The sequence below is a fragment of the Salarias fasciatus genome, chromosome 16 (assembly GCF_902148845.1).
Source record: "Salarias fasciatus chromosome 16, fSalaFa1.1, whole genome shotgun sequence".
Classification (NCBI taxonomy): Eukaryota; Metazoa; Chordata; class Actinopteri; order Blenniiformes; family Blenniidae; genus Salarias; species Salarias fasciatus.
Genome location: NC_043760.1, coordinates 23,184,968 through 23,206,635, shown reverse-complemented (window position 1 = coordinate 23,206,635; position 21,668 = coordinate 23,184,968). Strand labels below are relative to the sequence as shown.

At 46.2% G+C, this 21,668-nt stretch overlaps 2 protein-coding genes across 6 annotated transcripts in view; one reads left to right on the top strand and one right to left on the bottom strand.

Moving 5' to 3' along the window:
- LOC115402794 (calcium-binding mitochondrial carrier protein Aralar1-like) overlaps nt 1–4,233 on the top strand; it is a 22,070-nt gene extending 17,837 nt beyond the window's left edge. Inside the window, 6 exon segments of the mRNA XM_030111349.1 lie at nt 1,449–1,589; nt 2,625–2,763; nt 2,994–3,019; nt 3,021–3,153; nt 3,480–3,570; nt 3,659–4,233. Coding sequence (XP_029967209.1) covers nt 1,449–1,589; nt 2,625–2,763; nt 2,994–3,019; nt 3,021–3,153; nt 3,480–3,570; nt 3,659–3,866 — 738 coding nt within the window. The 3' untranslated portion in view covers nt 3,867–4,233.
- On the bottom strand, nt 4,199–21,668 carry dync1i2a (dynein, cytoplasmic 1, intermediate chain 2a). 5 transcript variants are annotated; one of them, XM_030111350.1, is made up of 17 exons: nt 21,589–21,668; nt 20,016–20,130; nt 18,661–18,775; nt 17,398–17,485; nt 16,170–16,259; nt 15,790–15,905; nt 11,267–11,353; nt 10,887–11,049; nt 10,679–10,778; nt 9,835–9,960; nt 8,342–8,488; nt 8,143–8,256; nt 7,502–7,635; nt 6,438–6,582; nt 5,440–5,580; nt 5,180–5,305; nt 4,199–5,084 (listed from the first exon to the last, which is right to left on the bottom strand). In XM_030111350.1, the coding sequence occupies exons 2-17, from the start codon at nt 20,118–20,120 to the stop codon at nt 4,968–4,970; spliced, it is 1,914 nt and encodes a 637-aa protein (XP_029967210.1). In that variant the 5' UTR covers nt 20,121–20,130; nt 21,589–21,668; the 3' UTR covers nt 4,199–4,967. The 5 variants fall into 5 exon arrangements, with proteins under 5 accessions (XP_029967210.1, XP_029967212.1, XP_029967211.1 ...); XM_030111352.1 differs by having other exon boundaries at nt 16,200–16,259; XM_030111351.1 differs by having other exon boundaries at nt 16,200–16,259; nt 17,398–17,495; nt 18,662–18,775.

Here is a 21,668-nt window from a genome sequence, read left to right as displayed (position 1 = left end):
TGTTTGTAGATTATTCCAATAAGTTTCAAGCAGGTGAATCAAGCATTTCTTTGACATTTGCGTGTTTGTGGATCTTTCACTTTTGATTGTGTAATTACGGGAAATTATACCGTCTCGGTAACATTGTAGTCATTCATCCAAAAATTTTTATGTCATTTGAATTTTCACACGCTTTATTTGTCACAATATTTTCATGTGTAATAATGACTCATTTATTAAGTACACGCGTGCGATTGTTATTATCCGTCTCCTCGTGTCAGCTCATTACGATTTACCGAAAATACAAACCCTTAGGTTCCAGATCCAGAAGACTTGCTCGCTGCTGTGTGCATTTCCTTTTTGTTTAACCTGTTTGCTGCATTATCACGTGTTTTGAGTGGGATTACAAAGACACGGTTCCGTCACTGGACGTCTTGGCCGGCTGTGTTGAAATGAAACAGGCGGGCCGAGGAGCGGGGTCCGCGGGGTCGTGACCTCTGTCAGGGTGTAATTGGAGGAAGAGGCCCTGGAGGGTCCTGGATGGAGCCGGGCGCCGTTCGGTGTGATTGAGTTTGACATGGCGGTTCATACCTGAGGCGTGGTCGGCGCACGGGTCCGCGCTCCAGACAACCAGGATGTTTTCACTTTGTGCTCCTTAGAGGGTTTTCTTCATGTGTGATGAGCAGCCGCTGCTCGTATTGTTTAATGAAAGCTGAAATCCAGTTTGATTTGGTGAGCTGCGAGATGACGGCGTCCACTGACTGCAGAAGATAAAAGGGGGAATGAGAGCATCAATCTTCAGAGCAGCGGATATTCCCCATCCTGAAACCACTAAATGCGCCGGATCTTTTTTTAGCCCCTTTCCTCGGATGTTTACAGATAAGCCCCCCGCCCTGAGTGTCACCGGCAGCCATCCTGGGGCCTGATTAGATTTTTGGAGGGTGATAAATGCGCCCGAGTCAGAGGGTGCCGCGCCCCGGGGGCGTCTCCATCGCGGACCCCGAGCCGCCCGGGCGATCCGGCTCCCTCCCCTGGGAACGGGGGTGAATTGGGGAAGTGTGCGGGGCGAGGCCAGGCCGGGCCGCTCACCCTGCCACAGGAGGCGCCCCGGGGGGAGACGAGGGGGCAGAGGGCCGGTGCCAGGGTCACCGCCTCCCAACCATGAGCCGGGACTTCTCCTGCTCTGCCCTGACCCCGGTCGTTCTTCCATCAATGCCGGCTTTTTCCTCCTCATGTCAAGGCCACTCTCTGACAGGCTCGGAGCCGAAGGAGGACAATTATAAAGAAAAAGTGTCTTTTGTGCTGATGTTTACTGAGACAATTAAAAAAATGCTTACACATCATTAGCATTTTCACCCAGAGTTCACCTCTCAGCTGTGCCACCTCATCTCAGAAAACCTTCTCTGTATTTAACTGTATATAAAGATTCTTTAGCTGTGTTTTTTTGTTTTTCCTGTTGCATCCTGCAGGCTGGAGGCTCCCAGGTGATTTTCACCAATCCTCTGGAGATCGTTAAGATCCGTCTGCAGGTGGCCGGAGAGATCACTACAGGCCCCAGGGTCAGTGCCCTCAATGTTGTGCGGGACCTGGGCTTCTTTGGCCTCTACAAGGTAGGTCAGCACCTCCGCAGCACCATGACGTCTGCAGCAGCAACCTCTGTTCGCTGTCATACAAGGGCAGTGAAAGGCGCCGCCGAGAAACAACACCAGCAGCACGAGGCTTTTATTTATAGTTCGCTTCAGCGGCTGCACTTGGAAGTTTTAGCTGCAGCAAAGTTGTTCTCACTAGTTTGATAACCTGCCGGTGCACACTCAGTGGTTTGATCTCTGGGATTTCATAAGGTGATGGTTAAAAAAGGGTTAGAGTTTGGGAAAAAGAAATTAAAAAAATCAATATATAAGTGAAGCTTTCTGTTAATAACATGCCCAGTAAACGCTCATATAGTATTATTAAAAGCCCAGCAGCACATGTGGGTGCAAACATTAGTCAGCTTTGCTTGTGATCTAGAAAATCTGTGCTTCATATCAGAGTCCAGGAGACCCTCATAAACTGGCGATCAGGTCCAGCTTTCAGGCCATCACTGCTTTAGTTTTCTACACAGGTTATGTCACTTTCTCACATTCAGTGTACCTAAATAAGAAAAAAATGAATTTACCTTATAAATATTTTTAAATATAGTAGAAATTTGTAAAAAAACAAAAGATGTCCTTTGTTATTAATTCCAGTCCTTCATTTTAACATGAGTTTATTTAATCCCTGTAACGATGCACAGATGAAACCCTACTGTATTCAGGCAGACGGTCGGATGTGTACATAGACATAATGGAGATCAGAAACAGAAATTTGAAGATCAAACATTGCTTTGATGACTGTTTGCAATTTTCCAAAACAGTGTTAAGCAGTCGGACGGAGCTGCGGCCAACAAGCTACAGCAAATTAGCGAGGGATTATACTGTGCTACCGCTCCTTTTCCAGATCCTTGCGGCTTTACTCACAGCTTTATTCATGTGTTCATTCTCCATATTTTAATGAGGGACAGACGGTGTGTGGCTTATTAAAAAAAAAAAAAATTGACTTCCTACTTGTGTAAGCAGAAAACACACAGCGGCTCCTGGTTTTTAAAGCGACCTTTGTTCTCCTCTCAGGGAGCCAAGGCTTGCTTCCTGCGCGACATCCCCTTCTCCGCCATCTACTTCCCGGTGTATGCCCACACCAAGACGAAGCTGGCAGATGAGGACGGGAGGCTGGGGCCGCTGCAGCTGCTCACAGCTGGAGCCATCGCAGGTAACGCACATCTGGAAAAGCTCGGACATCCAGAGCAGAACCACGCCGCGCCTCACGAAGCGGCGTGCCTGTGTCTGTTTGTGTGTCCCTTTTATATATGATCAATCATATCGCACCCCGAAGGTATAACCGTTTTCTTCCCGCGCGGCGCAGCGGTGGGGATATCAGAAAGTGAACCTATCTGTGCATTGGCGACGGCTCCTCATTATGTGTTTTTGTGCACAAACAAGGCCTACCGGCGGCGTCGCTGGTGACCCCCTGCCGATGTCATCAAGACCAGGCTCCAGGTGGCGGCCCGCGCAGGCCAGACGACGTACAGCGGAGTCATCGACTGCTTCAGGAAGATCCTCAACGAGGAAGGCTTCAGAGCTTTTTGGAAAGGCGCAGGAGGTAAAACACACACACACACACACACACACTGCCTCATTGTCATCAAATGCTTCACTACTGGAATGAAAGTTGCTGGCAGCTGTGAAAGTCGAGAGCAGGGGTGTCAAATATGTGACCGGTGGGCCAAAACCAGCCCACCAGAGGATTCATTCTGGTCGGTGACGTCGCAAAACAAAACATTTCCTCCAAAATGAGTCACTGCTGTTTTTTTTCCACAACATCTTGCTGTTATTTAGAGTAGCAGCTTTAAAATGATACTAGAACCTGAGGACCAGGTGGAGGACAGTGTTCTGTCACTATTACTAAACATCAAACTCTTCCGTCAGCTCGTGTCTTCAGGTCGTCGCCACAGTTCGGCGTGACCCTGGTGACCTACGAGCTCCTGCAGAGGTGGTTCTACATCGACTTCGGAGGACAGTAAGTGCTTTAAACATGTTGTCGTAGTCATGATTCCTCATTCACATCAAAACGTGCATCTCATTGCGACTGGACTCTCTCTCCTCAGTCGTCCTGCTGGGTCAGAGCCCACTCATAAGCCGAAGGCCGAGGACTTGCCTTCCGTGACCGCAGACCACGTCGGCGGCTACCGTCTGGCTGCCGCCACGTTCGCCGGCGTGGAGAGGAAGTTCGGCCTGCACCTGCCCAAGTTCAAGCCTTCTGGAGGGGTGACGATCACAGCGGCCGAGTCCAAAACGGAGCCTCAGGCCTCGTAAACGGCCGCGACTGTGAGGCTGGTTTTTTTTTTCACCAAAACCGTCCATTCAGTGCATCCCAGCGATTGTCTTACTCAAAATGCTGCATGAATACGGCTTTACTGCATTTACTTTGCATTGCTTGGCACAATATTCTTGTACATTTGTACTTCTCTACAGAGGGACATTATGGACATTACAAAACGATTGTTTACTGCGGTTTTTCTCTGGTGTGCGATAGCTTTGGCGTGCATGTGTCGAATGCCTTTAAAAGACACAAGGATTACAGATATTTCAAAGTATTTATTTTGAAATCATTACCAGGGGACTTGGGAAATAATTTAAATGTATTTATTGTATTTTATTGAAATAAATCATTCAAACTGTTGGTTTCTACTTGTGAAAGTACATTCCCAGTTTTGACACCACGATTCAGATCCCCTGATGAACGTGACACACATGGAATCACTGAGCACTTACAGCATACAAGATCATTCTTAGGTATTGTGGGTATTTCCAGCTCTCTCGGGTGATTGAGTGAAGACCGGTACAGTAGAAAACAATATCGAACCAGAGACACCGAACGTTCCTCTCCTTTACAAACAGATGTTTGCGTGATCGGAGTCTGAAGAAGCGAGATGAGAACATTTTGCTACAGCTGTGAGATGTTTACATTCCTGGGCGTGCAGAGATGTGATTGCTTCACTACGACTTTGGTGAAAATGGAGAATAGCTCTGATTTTCATGCGGATAAGAGCTCGTATTTGGCTTGGGAAAACTGAAAAATTAAGGCCCTCGTCATCATGCCGTGAATAAAGATGGGTACAGTCAAAATTAAAAATAAACTTTAAGGCATCTGGTAGAAGACAGGATGACTGTGACTATGGCTGTTAGTGTCTGGGGTCGATGAGCCCTGCTGCTTGAGTTATCCTAGGAAGACTGCTGGCAGTCCAGCTAACTGAGAAAAAGGCCAGCTTTCTAACTTTAGAAGGTATAGAAAAATCAAACAATCCTCTGCTCTTCTCTTCCAGCGTCTTGCCATTTTTTCCTTCTTTCAGAACAGGGTTGATATCGAGAAGCGCGCCACTGGTCCCTTAAACGTCGCGTGCGCGGTGGAAAGGCTCAGGCAGCCAGGCGCTGAGCTGCCAGCTCCTCCGCGTCGTCCCTGTTCTCATTGATCTCCGCCAACGTGCGGCAAAACCGGTTCCACTCGTCGTTTCGTCCGGAAACTGCAATTTGCTGTTTGAGGGAGGACAAGGAAGGCATGAGTCCTATCTGAAAGTCGCACATGGAGAAAGAGGAGAAGAAAAAAACCTGAGGTCACGCTCGCTCACCTCTCCGACTTCATAAACACGAACTTGTCCATCAGAGTCTCCCACGGCGATTTCTCTGCCCGAGTTGGCCCATCTGACCCTGTTCAGAGCCGGGTTACCGTCGACGGTGACACTGGCGGTGGGAACCTGGAACCAGAACGCAGGAGGAAAAAACTCAAGAGGGCTGAAATCAGACATGAAGCCGACATGTGGAAACACACACTGGCTCCTCAGTGGGTTGACGATGTCCAGTGAGCTGTAATTCACCACAGAAAACGTACCTCGGTGTCGTTGTTCAGGTTCCACAGGTCCAGGTGACCGACGCCGTCCACACAGGCGAACAGAGCGGGGTGAGTGGGCGACCACATGACGTCGTACACATAGTCCGAGTTATCTTCAAACGAGTACAGCGGCTTGTTGTTCTGCGCAGTGGAATCAAGGACAGGGCTCATTAGTATTTTTCATGAAGCGGTCAGTCAAACTGTTCTGTTCAAAATCCAACAAACCGGAGTTTCCAGCACCCACTTCGTCTGCGGTTTGGGTTTTGCTAACAAAGACGGTGGTGCTGATGCAGAAGGTGAGACCTGGCGTCTCCGCATGCTGGTAATCAAAGAGCAGCAGGTGTAGCTGTACGCAGTGGGAACGCTAGACAGCCTCCTATACACAGCATTTTCCCTAAATGTCACGTCTGTGTCTAACTCTGGAGCGTCTACAGGTCCTGGAGACTTTATTTCAGCGCAGTCCTGTCCTGAAGGTACACGTTTATTCCCACCACCGGCGTTAAAAATTAAAGCAAAGTTATGGAGTTTGGACAACATCATAATGTAAGTGATCTCGTGGCTGCTGGAGAATCAATCAAACAATGAAAGCCGAGTCTTCAAACTCTGCTAACACAAGCAGATAACTTATTCCTCTGATTTTTATTGTGGCCTGGAAACCAAACAACACCAGGATCAGGCTGGATCTTAGAGGAATGATGAGATGTTGATGATTTTGTGGGAGCATAATGCAACAGCTCAATCGGGTACGTTTCAGATAATTACGTGGCTTCATTGTGTACAGCTTTTCCAACCGGTGAAGAAAACACTTGTGCAATGATATCTGGTTTCATTGCGCAAAATCAATATAATACGGACATTGTGGCGACTCTTATGAGGCTGCAGAGACTCACAATGTTCACATAGCGGGGAACCTCGGTCCTCGGCTCCGATGGGCCTTTTGAACTAAACAAATGAATCCTGAGGATTTTCCCTGCATTCAAGACTTCATTCACACGCACCTTTGTGCTCCACAGCTTGACGGTCCAGTCAAAGGAAGACGTGACGAACAGGTGGGAGAAATCCAGCGGCCCTGCAGCTGTGTGGCAGTGGATCCCCGTGATGGGGCCGTGGTGGCCCTCGAACATCTCGCTGATGCCTGCTTTGCTGTGGAAGGCCAAGGAGGAAGAGAGGCGTGAAGACGAGTGTGTGCGAAATGTCTGAAAATGTGTGTAAAAGCAGCCCAGGTAAACATCCATTTATGGCTTTACATTGAGGTTTAAGAAAAAGCAGAGGCAGCAGACGGACCTCTGCCGGACATATTGACAGTAATCATTTACTTATCATGTAATTACCAGCAGGGTGGCAAAGCTCCTGCATCCCCTTCAGCCACATGTTGCAGAGCTGTACCCAACCGAGGCTCCCATAATTAACGCGGGAGAGGTACATACTCAGCATGAGTGATGCTTATGCATTATTAACTGCGATGAGAGTATCATACCATCGCAAATGAGGTAGAAAATTATTCCCCAATTACAGAGGTGATTCTGCCGCGCAAATCCTAGCAGCTATCCCTCTCTGCGGTTCTCGGGGCATACTGCAGGACGGTTAGCGTGGGGCCCCGAGCTGCCGCGCGCTGGCAGCTCTGATTCAAGCCACATTTCTCCGCCGGGGGACGATCTGCCACGAGAGAGGGACCCCAGTCCCTTCAAATGAGAACATTGTGGGACGAGCTGCAGGTTCAATCCTCGCCGGGCCGATACCGACTGTAAACAAACTCTCTCACCCAAAGAAAGAGAGGGAACGGGAGGGGGAAAAAATGATTTGTTTCCCCTGCATGTGTGGACTGTTTATATTGAACGACCTTTACAAACACAACTGACAAGCGGAAAAGAAAAACAGGATGGCTGGGCAGGAGTGAAACCTCAAACAGCAGAGGAGATCAAGTGTTGGATTTGCGCTGCACTGGGAAGTGAGTGGGTTATATTTATTTGACACTCGGTCCGAGGTGGGCCGAACAAGCGGCCTCAGTTTCCTGCTGATGTTTCATGGAGGGGCGGGGAGCGCGGTTTGCTTCTGGACGCACCTTCCATGACGACACGACATGTAGACCGAGCCGTCCTCGCTGCCCACCACAAAGTTGTTGACGTCCCCCAGAGGGAAGGACATGGAGGTGACGGCCACAGCCTTGGACTGCTTGAACACCAGCTCCATGCTGTCCTGCGGATGAAACCGACACGGAACAACGTCCACAATGAGCTCTTTGCTCAGGCTTTATGCTAACACACATGCTGCCAAGCACAACCTGTAAAAAAAAAACTAAAAAAAAAATCACTCCACAGTTTATTAATGCTTAACCTAAATTCAACTCGCACATTATATATTTAAAGAAAAAACTTTGACATTGAGGTCTTGGCAGTGTGGATGAAATGACACCGCTGGCAAAAATAATTTCCTTCCAAGTGAAAAATGAGCTGCAGAAAAAAAAATAACAGTTAAGACGAGGCAAATGCCAGAGTGATCTAACCGAAAGGCCTGACATTTAGCATGAGCCGAGCGACAGGAAGCAAGAGCAGCACAGAGGGGAATAGACAGGAAGGGCTATTTACAAACTTACATGAAAAAAAATACATTAACATTGCATCGACGTGGCAAGTTTGCTCCCGTTGGGAAACATTTCAAAGAACGATCCAACGGGAAAACGCTGACATATTCCTATAAATGTACCTGCGGCTGGGAGAGCATGTCCAGACTCCACGAGCAGATCTTTCCATCCGTGGATATGCTGATCAGGTTGTGCGCGTTCTGGGTGCCCACCACATTCACGCAGTACACCGGGTGCTGCGGCGCCAACGACAACAGAGGTGAGACGCCACTCTGAAGCTGGGTTCACAGTGGCAGATCATCAGATCGTGTGTAACCGTACCGTGTGTGCTGCTGCTGACAGTGGTGTCCTCTGAACAGGGGTCCTCTTGTTGCTTCTGTTGTCCCACAGGACGATCTGGCCCGAGTACGTCCCCCCCACCACCACGTTCGGGTGGAACTTGGCAAACGCGGCCGACATGACTGCAGACTGCGAGAGAGAAGACAAACGTATAAGGAGAGCATGTGAGCAGCCTTGTCCACAACAATCTGTGAGGGATTGTCTGATTCGGACACATCAATACTGACGACAAAACATTTCCCAGCTGCTTAAAAAAAAAAAATCCTGCCTTCTAAAAACTGTCCCGATGAAGAGATAAATGGTTCACCTCCTCTGAAAGTGGTCATAATGTTGTGGCTGATCGCCTCCCGGTAAGCACGTTTTGATCAAACGAGTCAGAACTCAAGTGTCATTTTCTCAAATACAATTCAGACTGATCGATAGTGAGTAACAAGTCTTGAGTTTAAACAGCCGTGCTGCAATACGCTAACTGAGCTGAGGGGTTTCCACGGCAACAGTCCCTGCTTTAGCTGATCTGACACCTGCTGTTTCCATGGCAGCAATTAGTGGCCCTGGCCAGTGTGTTTCTATGCCGACACAGACAGAATCATTAACACAGATCGCGTCTTCATGGTAACGGTAAGATTTGTGTTGTTTCCATGGTAACAGTTAGTGACTAGGCTTTAAATGTTTTTGTCTGGAAACATCCATTTGTAGCGGATGTGTAATGACTGTTGTTTCCATAGGAACAATGCAGGCTGTCCAGCTTTGCCATGTTTAATCTGTTTGACTTTTCACCTCTACAGCATTGATTGACAACAGTTTCCATGGCAACGTACAAAGACGCCCAAAATACATTAACGACAGCTCCTGGTTTTTTTAGACTGCAAGTAATGAGTATTCAAAATCAAAAACAGCAACTGTGTGCTTATGTTGGATTGTGCTCGCCAATTCACATACATTCTTTTGAAGGTCTCTATGAAGGAACGTTGCAGCACATGGACGATATGCATCTTGTTCTGCGCCGGCTGGGAGGTGCGGGGAAACTGCATTCACACTTCTGTTCGGTTTTATTCATCTGAGCAACACGCCTGCGTCGACATCCGCTCTGGAAGCTGCGACATGTGGTTCTACTCAACTCGTCTTGTTGGTGGAGGAGCCTCGGGGGCTACGCATTATAATAAGGCTGGGCAGAGCGGAGGAGCTCGCCCGTCTGAACACAGGGCCCTTGTTTAGATGCACATGATAACCAGCCCTGCCCCACACGCTTAATCCTGCATCAGCGCCCAGATTCCAGCCGGCTCCTGCGCCACAGGTCTTCTCCGGCGCCTCGGCAACATGTGTTTCTGGACAGATGTGGTGGAGGCCGATGCCAGCACCGTTAACTCACAGCGTGGAGGGCGAGCAAACAGAGGTCTGCCTCCTTTATCGTGGAAGACGCCACTTATTGGAAAGGTAGAAGAGGAAGATTTGTTGGGGTTAAGAGCTCTGGGTACCTGACAGTGGAAGACGTATTCTGGCGTGGCCTTCTTGTACTTCATGTTCCACACCAGGGCCACGCCGTCTGGCTCGTGAGGAGCTTCCTCGTTGTTGTTGTATGAAGCAACCAGGAGTTCAGGATACTGGTGAGAGAAGAGGAAAAAAAAAAGGAATGACTGTTGGTGGGGGGAGGCAGGCGAAGCCCCCAGGCTGAGCTCTACGTGGGAAAGCCTTGGCTGCCCTCTGTGGCAGCGCCGCCGAACACCTCCGAGAATGAGTAACCCTTTCCGGGAAGATTAATGGCTTGTTTAAGTCGCTGTAACCCCGAAACAACTTCAGTGAATTGTGCTCCTGTAATTCTAACGAAATGTTCCATTTCGGCAGCTACTCAGAGGAGCATAACGGCAGAGGGAGGATATTTCAAAACACAAACATTAACGCCGCCGCAACATCAAGAAAACAAGCTGCATTGGACATTTAGCCGAGACTTCCTCTGCTGCTCTGAGCAAGAAACTACAGTGAACAAAGAGCCGCTGTTCAATCACTGTCACAAGCCATTGCAGAATCACGCATTAAATGACCTTAGACACCAGAGGAAACAAATCATTACGGCCTCCGACTAAGTGACAATTTGTGTGGGACACAACTGACTTTTCCTGAGGGAGCTGCGGCTCAACGTAAACGCTGTCAAACTCAAGCAAAGTAATCATGAAGCATTATGGTTCGGCAATTCTAACTTGTTTGTACAGCCAATTAGCAAAAAAATATGCAATTTTGCACAATAACTGGCAGGAAAAAAAAGATAAATCAGTTCTTAAAGATATGGTAAAGTGTTTGTTGGATGAGGGGGCGAAAAAGCACCTGGGGAGACCAGTCGAGGCAGGTGACGACCCGATGTTTGGACCAGCGCTCGTCCACAAACTGCCTGTTGAGCGAAAGCTTCGCTCCAGCCTGAATTTCACTGGAAAAGGGGGAAAAAAAAAAGAAATGCATCTTCAATCAATATGAAGCTCTTCTTCAAAAAAACCAATCACACATTTTAAAGACGTGACTTTTCCCCAATTACTACCCTTCCTTCTCCTCCAGGTCACGGCCGCTGTAGTCAAAGAAGAGGTCCACGTGCTCGGAGAGCGCCCGCTCGATAATGCGGGTGCTGTGGTCGAAGAAATTCGCAAACTCCTCCGAGTGCAGGATCTGCAGCTTCTCCTCCTCGGTCAATTCGTGGGGGGGTACTTTACAGAGGAACACAAACACAATGCATGGCAGTGAAGATCCCCGCCGCTCTCGGCCATTACGACATGGCATCTAAATGTCCTGCTTTACAGGAACAGAAACCCCTTCCAAGCAATTATTTTTTTTACAGTATACGTAGTTGTGAATTTCTTAAAAGAACCTAAACGGCTCAATTTCAGTAAAGCATCTCAATTATCATCACTTTGATTGAAGTACCTTCCTCCTCCTCCTTCTGGTCCGGCTTCTCCGTTTGAGCCTGGGTGATTTCTTGAGGTGGAGCAGTTTCTTCCTCCTCTTCTTCCTCTGCAGATGAAAGGCACGGCGAACTCCGTTAAACATTGGAAAAAGCCCTTTGGGAGGCCGTAAAAACTTAGACGTTCTTAGGAAACACAAACTAAAAGAATCTCGTTTGCAACAACACTTTGGGCTGAATCCTAAATGCAAACAGGAAATAATAATCAAATGAAGTGGAACAACTTTGACCAGAGGAATGATTATACTTCCATGCAGGCACTTTGCACCTTTATGTCACTACATTTTCCACCTGCATTACTTTCTTCTTTCAGCAAAAAAAGCTCCACCCCGCGATTACAGGCGCGGCAATACAATGATTTTGTATGTCTTGCATGTGCTTGGTCTGTCAGCACAATGTTGCCTTTCAAAAAGAGCCTTCCTCTCTAAAGCGGGGACGTTTGTCGTTTGTATTAAAGGGACACAGCGCAGCGGGAGTCTTGTTGTCATAGGGACCCCTGTCTTTCCCCCCAACTGTTAATGAGACCCCTCGCCATTCAGTGGGAAGTGGAGCTGTCAGTGTAGCCGTTTCCTCCTGTGCCCCCTTCCCGGCCACGGGGCAGCGGGGCAGACGGGTGTGGAGCAGCTGCCCGGGCCCCGTCCCCATTGGACCGGCCAGATGACGGCGGCGCGGTGCGGGGAGAAAAAAAAAAAAAAAAAAAAAAAGCAGATGGCGATGCTGGGATTGTCTCGTGCTCTTCAGAGGTGGCATGGGGATGGCACAGAGGCTTTACGCCTGGCTGCCTCGAGACAAGCTCCTCGCTGAACGGCAAGCCCTGTGCAATTACCGTCTTAGCAGGAGGTCCTGCAACTCCTATTCAACCCTCAGAGAATGTACAACAAAATACAGGCCACACCAGCTGGCAAACTGCACACCGGCTCTACCTCAAAGAAGATGAACACGCTTTTTTCAAAACACATCTCCCAGAGACAATATACAGCCTATGCTTTCAATGTATAAAAAAAAAACAAAAAAAAAAAAAAACAGTGAAAGTAGGACAAAACAGATTCATACAGAACGGGGAAATACTCGCCCGGATCCTCCAGTTATAGTTAATCTTAGATGACAGCACGGCACTGCCAGAATTTCCTTCCTACTGAGATAATCTAAATGATAATGTCATCTGTCACTTTGTCCATAAAATGATTTATCCCCTTCCTCGGACGGCGGTTTGGGGGACGAAGGTTATTTGGGCGCGCTGATGAGTTTACGGGGCCGCGTTGATGACACACGCCATTTCAATGTGCGGCCATACTCTGCAACCAACGGGAGAAGGTTAAAATCTTTCCTTTCAAGGGCCTCAATCAGGCTTAAAGGAAAACAGTAATCACTGTCTTTCAGCGAGTCCCGGCCGTGCTCGTCAGCCCTTTCCCTGGCGAGGCAGCCAGAGCAATCAACCTGCCAGGCATTAGGAGCGGATAGACAATCTGAAAATAAAGGGTATAATGCACCTGCCAGCCAAAATGGCCATTTGGAGAAAAGCTAGTGATCCTGGTGACCCCGCTGGGGATGCATGGGGGGGGGCAGTGGTAAGGGTGGGTGGGTTGCATTTAACTGAATTCACCCGGATCACCGATGTCCCATACACTGACACCTCCTCTCAAAGCAGGCCCAATTATGGCTTTTGTACCACTTAAGAAATAAAAGCTTTTGGTGTGTGTGTGTGTGGGGGGGGAGAAGCTGGACAGGGAAAGGGGGGGGGGGGGGGGGGGGGGGGGGGGGGGAGATAATCACAAGTCTTAGTCAATAGACAATATATTAATGCAAACATGGCATGGGGCCAGTGATGAACAACTACAGAACTGCCTGGTTTTTGCTGTGTGCTGCAGGTGTCTTTGGGTTTTCTATATGTCCAGAGAGAACAAGGCTCTGACTGCAGCACGCGCAGAAAGGGTCTGTTCAGCCGTGCAAAGGCCAATAATAAAACCGCACATAGTACCAGCACGTGTGCGCCACCATTTCTTGTTTCCTGAAATAGAATGCACCCACTTCCAAAAAAAAAAAAAAAAAAAAAAAAAAAAATTCCAAAAGCTGTGTAGCAAAACTCACATCAGGGTGCAGATCCTGCTCCATGACATTCAGGGCAGAAAAAAGCAGATCACAGAGGTGCAAAATGCAGAAGCAATGCCTCGAGGGGAAGGAGAACAATCCACATATTCGGTTGAGAAATGATTAGCTACTGTATGACTGAAGGACACAACAGATATTTTAACAGTGCTAACCATCAAGTGCATAAAAGCTGACCAGGATTACAAGTGGCACTTCAAACAAGAAGGCCATTAAGGGCTTTTGTGATTAAAAGTTTTGACCTGCCTTTGAATTCAGAGTGATTAAAACAATCACATTCAATTAAATATCGGATTTACTAAACGGCTCTCCGCGCTCGTATTTCCTGACGAGCCTTTCTGAAACGCCGCACTAGACCAGCCAGTCCAGCCGCCCACCTCCCTCCAGCCCCCCAACTTCCAACAATATCTTACTCCAAAATTACAGCCTCTTGTTGAGGAGTGCATACTGATGCTGCACATTACCTACTAGTGCAGTCGGGGGATACTGCAGTGGCGGCATTCTCCCCAAACCGACGGTGTAAAATCGACTTATTGTTTCTGGAAGTGCGACGAACAGAAAACTGAGACCGAGACACTGTTTTTAACTAGACTCAAATGATGCCATTGTGGGGTTTATTCATCAAATCATAACTCTTTCCAAATCAATCTTTTTTTTTTTTTTATTTTTAAGCAGCTTCAACACATAGATGTGTCCATATTTTGAATGTATTTTGCCAATAGTATGTTCTGGGTACCAGTGGAAGGGGATATCTCACTGCAGTGCCATATTCTTCTATACAGTTTGGAATGCTGGAGGCTGCACCTGGTGCTCCAGATGATCACTGACAATCAATCAGAAGTGTGTTGCTGATACAGCCTCTGTATCCAGAACTAGTTTTAATCTCAGCTGCATGAGGAGCTACATTAAGATACCATCATTTCATCCCGCAGATGACACAATACTGTCCCTACTGACAAAGCAGGTAAAACTGAAATGTTCTCCTCGAGTGTCCGGGAAATTCTCCTGGTGTCAGCAGGGCAGGCGGGTGATGTTCGAATCTTTTACTAGTTTTCAGAGGTGTCTTGCCAACACTGTGGGAACCCTCAGTCTGCGAGCAGCCGGGGCACGGCAGCCGCTCCCTCTAATGCCACCGCCTGCTGACCTTGAGAGTGCTGCGACGTCGCCTCCTTTTGACAACATGATAAATCGCTCAATCAGAAAGTAGGCCCGACGCCACCCCGCACATCAAAAATGCGCCGAGGGGAGCAGAGCCGGGAAGGGGGATGCCGTCTCATCGAGTGCCAGAAGTGATGGTGTGAAAATGCACAATGTCACTGAGTGTGTTTTGTTATGTGCCTGTTCGGTGAAGGGAGAAGACAGGGAAGCGAGGGAGTTGATGAAATGATTACATAGTGGCAGAGAGGGGAAGGGGGCCCCGTGTTGAACAGCTGGCAGAAACCATCGGTGTTTAACACAGTTTCACAATGCCCAGTAGAGTCCGGAGTAAAGAGCGGCGGGGAACGGAGGGATGCTCTTCATCCTTCACTAGTTCTGCTTGGAGTTTTTCCACAAAATCACACAATTTGATCTTCCTCGCTTGGCGTGCCACCTCGGAATTTTCGACACGTCACCTGATCGGACAGCAACCGACAATCAGGACTCTGTTTAAAATCCTAACCAGGCTTTCAAGGATGCTAAAAAAAAATAGAAAAAAAAAAAAATACACGTGTCGGCTGGTGCGAATAAAACGAGAAAGCAGCAAAAGATGGAGTCATCCAGAAGCTACAAGACAGAAATCCTAATCAGGACTTCAGCAGAGCGTATTATTCACCCTCCGTCATTAGAAAAATCAACCAACAACCAGCAGCACCACCAGAAATATTGCATATTTCTTGACACGTGTTCAACATGTGTATTTCGGTCTAAACCCGACGTTCTCTCCGTCCCGCCACATGAAAAGCTTCGGGTGCAGCAATTTCATACATATCGACATGCTTCAGAGGCCGTCAGCGGTCGTCAGCGCGGCCTTCATATCTCCGGCCTCCATCTCGTTTCTCCTTCCCGTCACTGGATTTCTCATCCTGTTCATTAATTACACCGAAGCAGAGTTCAGAGGAGCAGGGCTTGTCGGAGTTTAATCTCTGCCCTGACGTCTGATGTTTCCTGGGCCTCATTTTAACCCCTCCGAGTTTCATCTGAAAAATCCAACCTCATCTACTTGTTGTTCATTTTGAGCTCCTGGAGCAAAACCCTTATCAAGAACCTTCACTGAGTCAGGTCCCAGTCGCCCAGTAAAGAACTTTAGTGATGAGCTTTCTCTTTTCACTCATACTGAAGCCCAGTCTGGATCATGCACACGCAGCTAACCCGGGGTCGCCTGCACAACGCTCGCAATCACCTTCTTTCGTCTGAGTCATGACCGGCGTCTGGGTCTCTTTGGTGTAGGACACCGTTTCACGGGGTGGGAAGTCCACTTGCGTGATTTTGGCCATTCCCAGTTTTGGAGTTCCACGCCTAAAAGGAAAGAAGAACTCAAACTCTGCGCAGTGACCATCCTGAACAAAATGAACCATCTAATACTGAATCCACTCACACAAGCTGACCAAAGTCAGTAAATTAGTCTTTCACAGGATTTAACTATCAAAATGAAATAATTACAAGGTTTCATCTGACCATTCTGGCATGCATGAGTCCACTGTTCTCTTGACTTTATTAAAGGATTAATGACTCTGAAAGATAAAGCAATTCATGCTGTAGATTGAGAGAAGGGAAAATGACCAGGAAAGGAGAGAAGAGATTGTCCAGTACCCCAGCTCAGAATCAGAGTGAAGCTGAAGAGTGGATGGGTCAGAGTCCCAGTGCAGAGTCCTGATTAGTGTCACAGCAACAAGGCGGCATTAGTGCGAGAGAGAGAGAGAGAGAGAGAGAGAGAGAGAGAGAGAGAGAGAGAGAGAGAGAGAGAGAGAAGAGAGAGAGAGACAGAGAGAGAGAGAGAGAGACAGAGAGAGAGAGACAAATGAGGAGAGGAAATACAGTTAGCAATGTGGCACACACCATGCTGACTGGTTTGTAAGTCACAAATCAATTGCATTTGCATGTTATAAAAGAAGCGCACTCAAAACATTGATTCTTTCCCATTTCAAACGGAGCTTCAATCTGTCTACGCAAAACTCAGAGAACGCTGTGGATGTGAACACACACACACACTCTGACTGGGCACAGGGGCACCAGAGGCTCTGAGAGATGGGTAGAAAGAAAGGAGCGGGCGAGCGAGAGAGAGAGAGAGAGAGAGAGAGAACCCTCAGGGAGAAAACATGACCTCCATGTGTGTAGGAAATGGCCATGCTGGTGAGGGAAATGAGTCAACACGTAGGTGGAACAGCTCACTGGGCCTGATGGGACACTGGGGGAGCTTGAATTTCAGCCCAGGGAAGGGGCTCTAATTAGGGGTTAAGAAGTCCCCCAGGCGTCACAGCAACCCGCTGTTTTATTGTTAATTTAGGGCCGTTCTAATTCAACGGCACGTAAATGAAATAAACATGCCCTCAGTTGGCACAAATTCGTCATCATTCACTGTAACAATATGAGACTCTGTAAAAGGAGGAAGAAGAAGAAAAAAAAAAAGCTGAGTCTTAATGCAGCCGAGCTTTATAGGTGTTCATAACCTTTGGCAACTGTTTGGAAATAATGCAAAGCAGACTAAAGCATAAACAGCCATGATTCTTGAAGTCATGTTTCAGAATGAATCACATTGAATTTGCAGTGCAGCACAGCTGCAGCAGAAACCCTGGATGTGCGGCACGGTGGCACAAGTGCGAAACAAAAAGCGCAGAAAGAATTTTCCTCAAAGACACAGTTTAAACAATGAAGCATCAAACATTTAAACGGAGTAAAGCTTCCATTCCTACTTAATAGGGACTGCATGTTTACTTTTCACCATTTAAAAATGGCTGAGATTCAAACATTTGTGGTGTGTGTGTGTCTGTGTGTGTGTGTGCGTGTATACCTGGGTCCCACGGCTCCATCAGAGTCCTGGCTCCCTGCCTCACTTGGCGTACCCGCCGATTTGGCAGTGGGAGACGTGGGAGGAGGGACTACAACAGAGAGACGGACAATATTCACCTGTAAGTAAAGACACCGGGCTGTGCAAAACACTACAGAATAAAAACACTCTGCTTTCCTCTGATAAATATTGGAAGAAAAAAAACCAGGAAGATTTTGGAAGTAGATTTCCTGGAGGCCACAATATTACAGTGCATATTGTAACCTGCACTAAACTTAAAATACAAAAAGCAAAATACACACAAGTCTACAAAACTATGTCAATGTTGCTCTCATAATCACATAGTGGAATTTATGCAATACTGATAATCATCATGTGTTAAAAATTAGGATAAACTGCAATGAAATTCATTTTTTATTTGTGCTGGAGGTCTTTCACAGATTCTAACATGGATCTCTTCTGCCACCTGCTGGTCGGAGTGCAAAAGTGCTCTGAAAATCAACTGAAGTCAAACTTTATCTTTGACCCTTTTGGGGAATATATTATCTTGGGTGGGATTTGACATTAATAAGGAATTATGTAAATCCTTCCAAAAAGCCATCTCCTGTTGATCCCAGGTGGAGGAATTCAGTCATCACAGCAGCTCTCTCGACTGCACAATGATAAAATAATAGGACTCAGTATTAAAATATAAATAATGGCATTACAAAACGGAGACAATCAGAATTTGCAATTAAAAAAATACACACATCAGTAAATACATCATAATAAATAAATTATCTGTTGACCTCTCATCCGGGAAAAACCACATATTCAGAATATTTACATAGGATAAAAGGTGTGGTGCTGGATGGAGGCTGCAGCAGTCTGTCACTGAAGGAGTTGGATCATGTTGTGGAACCGCTGAGAGTTTTCTATGAAAGATCTCAGATTTTTCAATTTAACAATGTCTTCAAGACGGTTTACTAAGCAAATGTAGCAGTCAGTGCGTTACTTTAATTTAAATAGCTAATATACATCTTTGATATTGTTAACATCTTTAGATCCCAACAGCAAAAACACAAATGCATGAAGGATGGATGGATTTTAACACCTGTATGCACGTGAATACAGTCGGAGCAAAGGAAAATCTGTTTTTTTATGGTGTGATTCAAATATACAGGAGACAGAAAGTCAAATTTGAGGTGCTTACTATGGATTTGTATGTTTTTCAGTATGAATGCAATATAGAAGCAGCTGTCACAGTATCTTCAAGCCGAGACATACCAACAGGAGCATCTGTGGCTAAACCCACACTCTGTAGGAAAGCCTCAGTCTCACGCCGTTTTTTCTCCAGGTCGGAGTCCTCCTGGTGAACCACGGCATCTTTCTGCTGGTCTGCCTGGAAACACGGCGATGCATCACAAATTCATTCAGTGTTTCAACAGTTCTGCTTTGATTTGAGCTCAGAGAAGGGAGTCAAACATGTCTGGTTCCTGGCTCCGAGCATTAATATACCACACTCTTGTGCTGTGAAGCTGCAGTCGAACATGGGAGTCTTTCACACAATAAGTCCTGTTTTACACGCCTCACATAAACAAACATGGTGCCTTGATCAAAACATTTCCCTTCCATCGAGGATAACAGACTGTGGGAATAGGGCAAAACATATCTAATGGGAAGATTAAATCATCAAATGCAGGTGATTAGAACTTCTGGAGGAAGGTTTGGAAAAGCCACAACACACGAAAATATTTCAAAACAAGAAAAAGTTGTGGAAAGCTTAAAAACATTTAGCCCATCATTATTGTCTCAGGAAGTTCACATTAAGCAATGACACCCTGACCACGGAAAATGAAACACTCTCGTCCCCCTAGCGGCACCTTGGGTTAAACTCTGACCTCAGTTTTGAGGGGTCGGTGTTCAAATCCCAAAAAGCCAGCCAGTGCAAAAATTTGTGATGCTTAAAGTTCAAGTTGCGATGAATTGTTGTGGCAACCTTTACAAAAATGGAGCAAATGAGTGGTTTCTTTTACCGTAGAAAGTGAAATATTCAAGTAAAAAGCATAATATAATTTCAGGTAGGAGGCATTTCTATGCAAATGAAGTCAGGTCAAAGTAAAAGTTATCTTGTATGGAGGCTGATATAAACGCCACCGACCAGCTTACTGATACTTCTTTCACACATTTAGCAAGAGAAAAATGTAAAATTCTTCTGAATCATCAATGAAAACTTCAAAGGCAGCTGTAGAGTTGTGAGATAGTTTGAAACAAAGACATCATTAAAATAAAAATATGTGAAACGTGCATGTAGTTTTACTGTTATTCTCTGTTTTAAAGTATGTTTTTTTGAGCACCGTATCACTGCTGTCTCCTTTGGTACAGAAATAAGTTTTGATTCAACTTCTTCCAGTTAGCTCCTCTACACAAGACACCCGATGTTCATTGACTCAGGTAGAAACATTTCGTTTATATCTTGGTCTTAGCAGTCATCCACCCTAACTGGAAACTATGAGCGTATCAGAACTCGAAAATAAAACACAATATGCCTCATCTGAAACATGCACAATGAGACTCGGGTTTTAATGAGTTTGTGTCAAAAAAAAAAAAACATCTCAGACAGATAGAAAACCTGAACATACTGTTTTCTTGCGCTCCTCCTCCTTTCTTCTTTTCTCCTCTCTGATTTGTGCCAAACGTTGCTTCTTCCTTTCCAGCTCAGCCTTCAGCTCGCTTTTGTCCGACATGATGCCACACCTGAACACAAACAACAATCTGGTTTCAGATTTCAGAAAAATGTTTTTGTTCATTTATGGTAAAACTAAGTAATGACTTAAGCATGCTAGGAAACAGCTAATACCAGGAGTATGGCAAACAATATAACTTAAAAAATTAAATTATGGAAATACCCAATTTAATGACTTAGATTACAATGATGGTTTTGTCAAATGTTGTATTTAATTTTTCAAAGGTCTGCTGATTTACCCTGGAGACATTTGGGGAGTATATCTAGTTTAAGTTTATTCTGCATTTGATGACACAGAATATTTTGGTTCATCTTTAGCAGCATAGAAATTATAAGTCACTGGCAACCGACACATAACACTTATTCTTTCTGGAAAGAAAAATAATGTCAATCTAGAAGTGGTGGTAGAAAAAAAACTTAAAAGTCTGGTGAATACAAGTGCACAATCATGCCTGATAAGATCAAGATTAAATACTTGGTAACTTTTAGGAAAAAGGGGTCTTTACTGAAGTAGAGTCAATAAAACATTTCCATTCTCCAAACTAGAAACTCCCCAACTTTTCCTTGTTCTTATATGCATATATTTAACATTTGTCTGTATACAGAAACATGCCACAGTTAGTCCAGGTTGATCATAACATTCTTTTGTTATTTACTATATGTAAAACAAGCATCTCGTCTCGTCAGAGTCTCGAGTAAAACATGACTGTCCTTGCCTCCTTCTTTTGTATCAAAACTGTCTGTGGTCAGATCAGCGACTCACGACGCTAAACATGTCCTGACAGTCAGCAGCCCCGGCGTGTTGCTGTGTTTCTCTGGTTAAAGTAAAAACGCCAGATGCTGGGTGACAGACGGGATCTCGATCCGTCCAGCTGACCGCCAGGTATCCTCCTCATTCACTGAGCTAACAGAGCCCCACCCTGCAGCCGGTGCGCTGCTTCCACCCCGGTTAGCCTTCCATCGTGATCACTTCACCCATTGTAGACGGTCGTTTGCAGTTTCAACTAACCCACTGAGCTCACGTCCTGGAGTCGTGAAACACTTTCTTTTAATACACCTTTCACACCACCTGTCTGATGTAAACCACTAGCATCCTACCGGCCTGATGCTAACGTTAGCGCCATAGCTACACGGCTAATTTCCGCATCCTCTTTTTACAGCGTTTAACTAACGCCAAGAGGACGGGTGCTGATTTGATGTAAGATTTCTGGTACAATATAAGCATATGAAGTTATAGGAAACCACAATAATTCAAAATATTCCACATACATAGTAGATGCAGACCTTAAGCAGGCTAATAGTTAGCATTAGCGGCTACTCGGACCCCGGTTTGCAGCTGTCATCTGATTTTTTTTTTGGTTCGGAACAAATAGATAAATACATAATTCAGCGTACAAATACAGATAAAGCATCACATATGTATGTCAGTCCCACACGTATGCTCACAATTTATTAACAAGAAAACTTACAACGGGTTTTCCCACCAGCTGTCTTTAGCGAACACTGCCAAAACAATCAAGCCGAGTACGGGAGCCGACAGGAGCCAAAC

Excerpts from the sequence above, each read along its gene's own strand:
- dync1i2a (XM_030111350.1), bottom strand. The coding sequence starts at position 20,120 with ATGTCGGACAAAAGCGAGCTGAAGGCTGAGCTGGAAAGGAAGAAGCAA. Across the intron at positions 16,260-17,397 it reads GATGGAGCCGTGGGACCCAG|GACTCTGCACTGGGACTCTG; the intron begins GTATACACGCAC and ends GACACTAATCAG. Across the intron at positions 10,779-10,886 it reads GACCTGGAGGAGAAGGAAGG|TGAAATTCAGGCTGGAGCGA; the intron begins GTAGTAATTGGG and ends CCCCTTTTCCAG.